Source organism: Pelodiscus sinensis, chromosome 4 (assembly GCF_049634645.1).
Source record: "Pelodiscus sinensis isolate JC-2024 chromosome 4, ASM4963464v1, whole genome shotgun sequence".
Taxonomy (NCBI): domain Eukaryota; kingdom Metazoa; phylum Chordata; order Testudines; family Trionychidae; genus Pelodiscus; species Pelodiscus sinensis.
In genome coordinates, this window is record NC_134714.1 from 130,287,953 (window position 1) to 130,298,412 (window position 10,460).

The 10,460-nt window shown below is 59.7% G+C and overlaps 1 protein-coding gene across 1 annotated transcript; it reads left to right on the forward strand.

Annotated features, from left to right (window-relative positions):
* The first annotated feature begins 3,197 nt into the window (after window positions 1-3,197).
* LOC102446302 (carbonic anhydrase 4-like) lies at window positions 3,198-8,943 on the forward strand. The gene is made up of 9 exons (XM_075929092.1): window positions 3,198-3,296; window positions 3,666-3,772; window positions 3,859-3,888; window positions 4,326-4,490; window positions 4,584-4,732; window positions 4,889-4,978; window positions 5,215-5,287; window positions 5,897-6,060; window positions 6,309-8,943. The coding sequence occupies exons 2-9, from the start codon at window positions 3,694-3,696 to the stop codon at window positions 6,516-6,518; spliced, it is 960 nt and encodes a 319-aa protein (XP_075785207.1). The 5' UTR covers window positions 3,198-3,296; window positions 3,666-3,693; the 3' UTR covers window positions 6,519-8,943.
* The last annotated feature ends 1,517 nt before the right edge of the window (window positions 8,944-10,460 follow it).

The window sequence follows — 10,460 nt, forward strand, 5'->3', positions numbered from 1 at the left end:
TAATAGCTGCTGTCACCCACCCTAGAGCTGGCTGCATGGAGCTATATTTAATCCAGGAATCCTGGGTTCTATCCCCAGCTCTGGTAGGGCTGTGGTGTCCAGCGGAGGTGGCGGGGGAGCCAGGAATCCTGGATTCTGTCATTGGCTGGCTCATTGGGTCTCTTCCCCTGTTGGTGCCTCACTTTCCCCTCATGCAATTCCAGGAGAACATGCCCAGCGGTGGTGCATAGCAAACTTACCATAGGCAGAGCTGAGCTGGGCATCAACGTCACAGCCCTGGGTGGGGAGCCCACAGGTTAGGGTGGGGTAGCTGCACTACGCTCCTGCTTGCCACCCGTTCACCTAGGGTTGCATCAGGGAGTTGGGAGGAACCACAGAGGAGACAGGAACCCACCACCCCAGGGCATGGTCATAGAATTGTAGGGCTAGAAGGGACCACAAGGGTCTTGTCTAACCCCCAGCAGGTGTCCAGTGGACCCTATTGTCCTGCCAGAACCAAGGAACAAGCTCCCATGTTCCCTCCAAACTACTAGATCCCATCCCTAACATCTCTTCTGCCCCTGCAGCTGTGCAGGGCACTAACCCCTCTGGGGCTCTGGGCCCACAGGGAGAGACAGAAATGATAAACAAGGACAAGATGACCTCTGTCTGCACCAGCCCTAGGGCTGTGGGGAGATCAGCTGTTGAGGTGAAGCTCCATAGAGTTTACACTGTCAGCACCTGCCTGTTTATAGGCTCCCAGCTAGGAGAGGAAGACACTTCCCTCTGGGTACAGCACAGACCAGTTCCCACAAGCCACCCATTAGCCAAACTGGTTCCCAGTCGGGGCTGTAGATGCTACAGACAAGGAGAGAGAGTCCTCTGCCCCATAAGTCTTAACGATCTGAGCTCCCGCCTCCAAAATGGTCCTGAATCTAGCCCCCCATTTTAACCCATTAGACCCCACTTCCCTCCCAGAGCTGGGAGGAGAACCCAGGAGTCCTGATTTTCAGCCCTCTTCCATCTCATTCGCTACTGTAACCCACCCCCACCATTAATGACTGGCATGGTCAGCGCAGGAGACAGTGGTGAAGCAGCCAACGTTGAAAGTTTAAAACCTCTGGTCAGGGTGATGTGTCACCACAATGATCCGGCCTCACCCTTCTGCCCTGAAGCCTCAGCGACGCCACGGCTCTGGGTCAGAGAACCAGTCAGGGCAGAGGTGGAGACACAGACCGATTTTGAGCCTTCCTGCATACCAGCATGGAGCCAAGATGCCTGGTTCTCTGCCCAGCTCTGGGAGGAAGGGGAGGCTTGGGGCTAGAGCTGTGGGGGGCTGAGAATCAGGATTCCTGGGTTCTAGCCCAGCTCTGGGAGAGGAGTAGGGCCTAGAAGGTGAGCTGGGAGGTGCTGAGCCAGGACTTCTGGTTCTAGCCCCAGGTGAGAGGATCAAGGAAGTTTTCTGGCTCCTGGGGAGCCGTGGGTATTTCCCCGCTGTGGAGCAGCGTGTAAGAACGACACCAGCCTGACACTGCTGTGAGTCAGTCACAGCCGGTCACATTGGGAGTGAGAAGCTGTAAACCCAGGAAGCAGGGTTGCTCCATCCGCCCAGCTTGAGTTTCAGCAGATGGGGAAACAGATCTGGGTATCATCATATCAGGGGGTGACTGGAGATGGCATCAGCACCTTCGCCTTGCTCAAGAGCCAGCAGCGGAGCCCCTCGTGGCTGTGCACACACCTGGCTGTTCAGTAGAGGGAGCTGGCGCAGTGCCCCAGAGCGACACAGGGTGTGAAGGGGGGCTCTGTGGGGGCACTCTCTCTCTTCTGAGTGCCAAAAACCAGGGTGGTAAAATCTAGTCTAATGATTGAGCCCTGGGAGCCAGTGCTAGGAAGGCAGTAGGGCCTAGTGGTAAGAGCAGGGGAGCTAGGAGCCGGGACTCCTGGGTTCTCTTCCCCACACTGGGAGAGCAGTAGAGTGTAGTGCACAGGTAGGAAACTCTGGTCTGTGGGCTGCATCTGGCCTGCTACTTAATTCCATCCAGCCTGTAGGCTGGAAGTCCCAGTGTGGCCCTAGGCGCAGGGGATATCAAGGAAGTTTTGTATGCTGTTCCCACCCCCAGCGCTGGCATTGCAGTTCCCGTTGGCTGGGAACCAGGGCCAATGGTAACTGAGGGGTGGCGCTTGCAGACGTGAATGGCTCACACCATGCAGAGCCACCTGGCCACTGCTTAGGGGCCTGACATGGCGGCAGCTTCTGGGAGCCAGGGTAGGAGGGAGCCAGCTTAGCCCCACTGCATTGCTGACTAGGAGCCAGCCAGAGCCTGCACCCCAAACTTCCTGCCCAGGCCAGAACCCCCTCCCGCTTCCAGACCTCAACCCCTGGCCTATCCTTGGGCCCCCTCCTCCATGTACTCCAAACCCCTCAGACCCAGACTCACCCCACATCTCGCACTCCCATATGGAGCCCAGGCCCCAACTCCCTGCTCCAGCCTGGAGCCCCTTTCTCACTCTGAACCTCTAATTTCTGCTGCCCCCCAGCCTCCACTCCCCCCCCCTCACGGGGCTGGTGCCATGAGTGCTGGCTCACCCCACTGCAGGGGAGGGGAGAGCCCCGAGAGGCTTGTCTGTGGCCTGCAATGGATTTTTTTCTGTGGGTCGGGGGCCCTTGGTAGAGAAAAGGTTCCCTGCCCCTGCTCTAGCGGTTAGAGGGGGACTTCTGGGTCTGCTCCCCAGCTCTGGGAGTGGAGTGGGATCTGGTGGGCTTCAGCAGGACTCCTGGGGTCTCTCCCGAGCAATAGGGATCAGTGGTTTGGGACAGGCCCTCACCCCATGGTGACTGTGAGGTGCTCACCCAGCAGTGGGGGACGTGCCCTGCCCCACACCAGACTGCCCTGTCATTTCCTTCTTGCACCATCTCCCCTGCCCATCCCTTCTCAGAAGAGCATGAGTTGATGTGGGTGTCTGGGCCCGGCTCTCCCCCCGCAAGAGGTTCGCCAGGGCCATGCCCACAGCCGCACAAGGGGTGGCACTGCCCCCCCCTCTGGTGCCCCATCCCCTCCTCTTGCCCACCATCCCCCTCTTCCCTTCCCTTCCCTTCCCTCTTTCAGCTCCCTGCTTGGCTTCCTCCCTCCCCCACCTTCCTCGGTCTCTGTCCCTGCCCCTCCCCTGGATGTGTAACTCATCCTTGTAATTCCACCCCTGGCGGAGCTGGGCTGGGCCGGGCCGGGCTGGGTTGGGTGGTGACCCTGTGTATATAAGGAGCTGCAAGGAGCCCTTCACCCCTACAGTGTCACCTTTCTCCGCCGGGCAGAGCACAGGTGAGAGCTGCTGGCTGTGGAGCATCCCTAGGGGGTTGGTGGGGGTGTGTGGAAATGGGGCAGGGGGCCTGTCCCCTCGAGGGCGCAAGCTCTCAGGGGGGTGGGAAATGGGGCCCATCCTAGGGGCACCAGTTCACGGGGGAGGGAATGGGGCCCAGGGCCCATCCCCTCTAGGGGTACCACTGGCCCAGAGGGTGGGATGTTTGGGAAGGGCTCCTGTCCCCTTGAGGGGCACCAGCTTTGGGAGGGGGGAAATGGGGCCCAGACCCTGTCCCCTTTGGGGCACAGTCTCCAATCTGGCCCCAGAGTGGGGGACTATCTGGCTCAGAGCAGGGGAGTTGAATCCATTCTCTGCAACTCTTCCTCCAGGGTCCTCGCCGCAAGAGACGTCTGAGAAATGACGCCCATCTGGGTCCAGCACCTCTTTGTCCTGGGTATGCTGTTGGGAGGCAGCCACACCAGTACCAGTGCCGCAGGTAACGCTGCTCCCCACCCGTGCTGGGGCAGCAGGATGGGGTTATTGGCCACCTCCCTGCTCTAAACCCCTCTTTCTGTCCTGCAGATTCCTGGTGCTATGGAGACGCACAATGCGGTAAGAGAACCCTGCCACCCCCTGACCACACCCAGAGAGGAAGCTAATTACTGTTTTCCTGCATTGGCATGGGTGGGGAAACTGAGGCACAGGGTAGGGTAAGGTCAGCATTCCAAAGCAAGGGCTAGAACCCGAGAGTCCTCCAAGCCCTAGCCCCACCTCCCCCTACTCTAAACCACTAGGCAGCACTCCCCCGTCATAGCTCGAGAGAGAACCCAGGAGTCCCTGACCCCTAATTCCCCCCACTCTGTCCCATCAGAGCCCACTCCCCTGCCAGAGCCGGGGGCACCACCCAGGAGACCTCACTCCAAGATTAAAATTTGCATCAGGCAGCCGCCTCTGGGGTGGGTGACAGAAGCTAATTAACATTCTGACTCCTCCCCCATTTCCCTTCTTTGGCCCCTCCCCCTTTCTGTTGGCCCCTCCCCTCTCCGCAGGTCCGGCGACATGGGCGGCTCTGGGGCAATGTAATGGCACCAAGCAGTCCCCGATCAACATCAACGCCAGTGCGGCCGTCCGCGCGCCCCAGCTGGGGGCTCTGAAACTCACTGGCTATGGAGATGCCAAAAAGCTGAAGGACATGCAAAACACGGGGAAGACAGGTAGGTACAGAGCACCCCCTAGGGGCGAGCGCCTTGCGCTGCCTGCCGGACACCTGGGTCCCATGGCCTGGCTTGGTTTCTCTCCCCCTGCAGTGTATGTGCATTTAGAGGACGGTCTCCAGCTCAGTGGCCCGGGGCTCCCAGCTACCTACACAGCCAAATCCTTCCACCTGCACTGGGGCCAGGGGCCCGACCAGCCCGGCTCGGAGCATCGCATCAATAACCAACAATTCGCCATGGAGGTGAGAGAGGCAGGGCGTGAACCAGGGCGCTGGGGGTGCTGTGAGCAGAGGAGGGTGCAGCCGGGGGCTCTGTGCAGCAGGGAGCAGGCGGGGGCGGGGGGGGGGGGACTGGGGGCTCAGCCGGGGACACTCTCCAATTTTCCTCTCCTCCTTTAGCTCCACATTGTTCATACCAAGAATAACCTGAGCGTGGTCGATGCTGCCCAGGATCCCGAGGGAATCGCTGTGCTGGCCTTTTTCCTCCAGGTGAGAGACCGTGCAGGGCCACGAGCAGGGCGCCTGGGTTCTGCCCCCATCTCTGTCCAAGGAGCAGGGTCCGATGGATTAGAGCAGCGGGGGCAGCAGGACTCCTGGGTTCTCTGGGTGGGAAGTGGCATCTTACGATTCGAGGAGGGACTGGAGTCACAGAGCTGCTCTAGGACTCTCATCCCTCCCTGTGCCTCAGTTTCCCTATGTGTACTCATGGGATCTTGTCCCCCCAGGCAACAGATAAGGCACAACCCTCCCGCTCCTGGGGTAACTTCACCCAGTGCTTGAAGAAGGTGCCTGTGGAAGGTGAGTAGCCCCAGACCGGGGATGGGGGACGCTGGCTTATGACAGTGGGTCTCAACCTGCAGCCCACGGGCCACCTGCAGACCAATCAGCACACAGCTGCGGCCCGTGTGGCATCCACGGGGCCATTCGGGCAGGACTGGATGCACCCCCAGTGGTAAATAGGTTGAGACCCACCGGATTATGGCATGGGCAGGGCTGGAAGCTCCCCTAGTGCCTGGACCATGACCCCACCCCCACTTCACCCCAATCCCCACCCCCTGCCCCAGGCCCTGCCTGGGCCTCAGCCTCCCCAGTGCCCCCCTCTCTGCTCACTTCGCCCCGCCACATGAATGAGACTCAGTGGGGACCAGGGGGCGGGGCTAAGAGGACGCGCGGGGGATGGGAAGGGGAAAGGACGGGTGGGCGTCAGGGGAGCAAGAGAACATGACAATGGGAGCAGGGATTAATGGGCTGGGGGGCTGGGAGTCAGGACTCCTGGGTTCTAGATGCAGCACTAGAAGAGTGAGGTGTGGGGCAGGGCGGGGGGGAGTTGGGGGGCAGGACACTTGGGCTCTCGCCCCTGCTCAGGGCAGGGCCAAGCTGGGCCTCACTCTCTTTCTGTCCCTCCAGGGGAGGACACGGATGTGGACGGCTCCTTTTCCCTGCAGGATCTGCTGGGCTCGGTGGACCTAGCCCGCTATTACCGCTACCGGGGCTCCCTCACGACCCCCAACTGCACCGAAGCCGTGGTCTGGACGGTCTTTCCCGACCCCATCGTGGTGCAGAAGGACGTGGTGAGCATGGGGGGGAAGGGAGGACGGCAGGTCTCCTCCTAGGTTTGGGAAGGGAGTGGGGTCTGATGGGCTTAGAGAGGGGGCAAGGGAGCCAGGCCTCCTGGGTTCTCTTCTCCAGCTCGCCCCACCCTCTGTTGTTGAAATGCCCGTTCTCTCTGCTCCTGAGAGAGCCCCCTACAACCGCCTCCCTTCTGCCCAGCAGAGCAGCCCAGTTTGCCTCCCCTGCTAATCTCTCCCCTCTTTTCCAGGTGACTGCATTTGCCTCCACCCTCCACTCCACCGACTCAGAGAGCGGGCCCCTGCTGAAGAACAACTTCCGGTCCGTGCAGAGCCTTGGGGGCCGCCAAGTGCAGGCCTCAGCTGCCCTTGGGACTGCCCACAGCGCCTCTCCTGCCCCCCGGTCTGCAGCCCTGATCCCCCTGCTCCTCAGCACTGCAGCACTTGCCTGGCACCTATAGGGGCACAGGCACCAGAGGCTGGGCTCGGGGAGGAGGGGGCGTTGCTGGGAGCCAGGACGCCTGGGTTCCATTCCTGGCTCCGCCACAGACTCCCTTTGGGACTGTGACCAAGCGCCATCCATGCTCTGGGCCTCAGTTTCCCCATCTGTAAAATTCTGCTCTAGGGTCCTGGAGACAGCATTGACCAGGCTCCTCTTGGCAACAGGGTGGGAACTTCAGAGCTGGGACTGAGGGGGGGGAGGGGGTTTTGCTGAATACTATGTCTGTCCTACTGCCCCCTGCTGGAGGGCTGAGCCCTGCTACGTATTTGCGTGTCCATCTCTCCAACCTACTGGAGGTGTGAGGCCCCCACTCTGTGGGCGTGTGTCCCTCTGTCTTACTGCCCCCTACTGGAGGGGTAAGCCCTGCTGTGTCTGTCAGTCTGTCCTATTGCCTCCTGGAGGGGTGAGCCCTGCCCATGTGTCCATCCGTGTGTCCTACAGCCTCTTGCTGGCAGAATGAGCCCTGCCGGGGGTAAGGGGGTGAGAGGGAGAAGAGGGGGTGAGAAAGGAGAATGCACAGGATGGAGAGCAGCACCCCTGCAAAGCAAGACAGCCAGCTGAGGCAGCGGTCTCCTGCAACACCCTGGACAAGCCTTTCTTGCAACACCCTGGGCACTCATTGTGTGGAACAGGCAGACGTTGTTGCGGGATTGTGCAGGGCAGCTCATGGACACCCTGGGAAGTGCCTGAAGGGCTCTGGACACAACGGGCCAGCTAAGGATGAGCCATTAGTGGAGTGGGATCCCTCGGAGAGGCTTGGGAGGACATCAAGGCGACCTCTCACCTCCAGAGCTCCTGCCACTGTCAGCAGCTGGCCTGAGACCTGAGCCCTCAGCTGGGTAGAAGGAAGGACTCCACTTCAGGAGGGTTCTGAGCCAACAGCTGCTGTGAGCTTGTGCCTTGAAAGCCCCATGGACCCACCTGAGCCCCGGCGGAGGTGATCGCTGGAGAGCCGATGAGGTTCTGGTGTGGCTCCCAGTACGTTTTATTCTTAAGGGGAAAGTGTGGCAGAGAAGTCTGCTAGCTGGGTGGTGACTTACCTGTGGGCACTGATGCTGGGGGAGCCCCTGAGGACAAGGCCTGCCCTGCCGGGGAAGTCAGGGAACTGGGCAGGCTGGACCCCCAAGGCAGAAGCAAGACACTGAGCTAGGTCCAAGAGAGGGGCTGGCTGAGGAGTGAGGAGCCTCCCAAGGATTCAGTTGCCCTGATCTGGGACACCAGGCAGCATCCTGTGAGTTGTGACCCAGGGAAAAGCCAGAGAACTCCTGGATCTGTTGGCTAGAAGCAGCATAGGGCTAGCACCCTGGTGGGCAACCTGCCACCTGATGGCCACATGTGGCCCCTAAGCAAGGCCAGCCCACATTTTGGCACCTGAGGCAGGGAGCTCAAATGACACCCCCATGCCCCCTTTTCTCCTGCCTGCCACGTCTCTTGTGGCCTCCTTCCTCCAGCACAGCACCCCACCATCTCTGTGCATCTAGAGCAGAGAGAACACACATGCCCCAGCAGCAGACACAATTTTCTACACTCTGGGTCCTAGTGGCACCTGAGGAGGTCACCTCAGTTCGCCTCACGGTAAGGCCAGCCCTGCCGCCTAGCTTCTGTGCGTGGCCCGAGGCTTTGTGTTTACCGTTGCCAGCCTCTGCTGCTTTCTGTCCGGGTAGGTTTTCCCCAACCAGTTTTACTTCAGTGACACATAAATCAAGGGCAGGTGAAGGGAGGTAGGTGCGGATTGCACACCACTGACAGAGCCGGGTGCTCCCCCTGCATCCAATCACAGCGCTGCCAGGGTTTAATTGGCACAGTCGCTAATTCTAGGTGCCTAAGTGCAGTTAGCAAAACAGATCGTAATAATTAACTAGCTCATAGGCTTATTGTGAGGCTTAACTCTGTAGCTCCCGGAACAAGCTGGGCTGTTCCCATTCAGCAAGGGCTACAAAGGGTTAATCACCAGCCTTATTTGGCACCTGCTAAACGGTCACCATATAGCTATTGAGATGGAGCTCTGGGAAAGCGGCTGACTCCCACGGTGTATGTGCAGCACCTGGCGCCAGCGGGCCGAGCTCTTTGGGATGGTCCGCATGGCATGATGCGGTGCTGAGCTCGGTTGGGGCTTGTAGTAGTCACTGTGAATTTATTTATTATTAATAAATTATTGATTATTATAAAATATAATAAATCAGTATTAATATGGTAATAACAGAGGCAAACATGAGAAATTCAAGGGGGTGTTTGGATTGTATGTGCTGCCCCCTATTGGAGGGATGAGCCCTCTTCTGTGTCCTACTGCCAGGATTGAGCTGGGCAGCACAGGAGATAGGAGCCCAGCAGGGGGTGCTGTGACATCTTTCCCTCCCCCGTTACCTCCACATTCTGGTTTCTATCCCCAACTCTGCTCAGCTTCGGCTGCCAGCTACCTGCCAAGCAGCGACCAGCAGCAGCCAGGCACTGAGCTGGGCCCGATAGCCTCAGCTTTGTGCTCTGGGCTCAGGCGAGAGTTCAGCTCTGAAACCCACCCTGCTCCCCCAGCTTCAGACCCCCAGTGCAGCCCAGGCCCGCATGGCTATGGGGCTGTGTTGAGAGCCAGAGCTGAGCCCTGTCAGTCCAACCTCAGGCCTAGTGCACAAGCCAGCCCGATGGGCTCCAGGCACAGGAGGGCTTGGCTGCATGGGCAATGCTGTTCATAGAGCTGCCTAGTGCCACTTTCCACACCAGCCCGGGCATCCTTCTAGCTCAGATGGACAGGCACAGGTAGAGGGATAGAGGGAGTGGGGGGGGGAGGGGTAGATAGCCAGTATCATAGGGTGATGGAAGGAAGGATGGGTGAATAGGGAGGCCTCCAGAGAGCTGGGTATGACAGAGTCCACTCACAACAGCAGCACCTCCTGCTGGCCATCACAGGGATTAGCTCTGCCAGCCAGCACCTCCTCTTGCCATTGTCTCCACAAGTAGACCCACCTCACTCCAACTACCACAGTGGCCTCTTCAAGCCCTCCAGCCAGGCCACCAGCCTGTCCCCCCCCCCCCAATTCAATAGTCCAGCCTCTTCCTCAGTGATGGGCAGGGGGAGGGGGTCCTGACCCAGGGACCCTGTAGATAGCAGCCTCCTGCTGTGACTCCTTAACTCTGCTCCATGCTGCTTCTGTTCCTGGACCACTTCCTGTGGCCTCAACACCTTCTTACCCACTTCTCAGAGCAGTCGCCAGTAAATCGCTGCCACCAGCCAGGAGCTTCTTTGACTCCCTCGGCCCCCGCCAGCAGCTCCTCTGTCCATGGTGCTGCCCTTCCTGCAGCCCATTAGGACCAGCACTCACCCCTTGGGCTACCCAGAGCAACTGACTGCTACTGGCCTTGCACGGCCTTTTATGTGAGCCTGCTGGGCCTTGATTGGCTGTTCCATGCAGCCTCCCACCAATTGGCTGCTTCCTACACAGGCTAGGCTGCGTGGAACACTCCCCTCCATGGCTGCTGGCCTCCATTAACCCCTTCCTCTCTGGTCTGGGGTGAACACTAAAGTTCCCTCTAAGCTGTGCACTCATGCAGCAGCCCATGAAGGGCCCTGCAGGCGCTCAGGCAGGGAGAGACTTGCCCCCACAGCCCTGGTGCTGCTGCAGAGAGAGAAGGATGGGGGCCGCCCCTTTCCCGGCTGCAGCATTGAGACAGGTTTCACCCCAGCCTCTCATTCACAGCACCACCCCAGACCCAGCACCCGCAGCTGGAGCCCTCCCCCTCCCAACCCCCTGCCCCAACCCCGAGCCCCCTCCCACACTCCAAACCCCTCAGCCCTACCCCCATCATACATCGCCCCCACATTGGTGCACATTACAAAATTCATTCCACACATGCATGGGAAAAATTAGAGGGCGCATCAGTAAACACCCCATCACAGAGACAAAGAAAT

What these genes read in the sequence shown, in the direction of transcription:
- LOC102446302 (XM_075929092.1), top strand. Translation starts at nt 3,694, where the DNA reads ATGACGCCCATCTGGGTCCAGCACCTCTTTGTCCTGGGTATGCTGTTG. An exon ending in CACCAGTACCAGTGCCGCAG is followed by an intron (nt 3,773 to 3,858) that starts GTAACGCTGCTC and finishes TCTGTCCTGCAG; the next exon opens with ATTCCTGGTGCTATGGAGAC. An exon ending in ACCAACAATTCGCCATGGAG is followed by an intron (nt 4,733 to 4,888) that starts GTGAGAGAGGCA and finishes CTCCTCCTTTAG; the next exon opens with CTCCACATTGTTCATACCAA.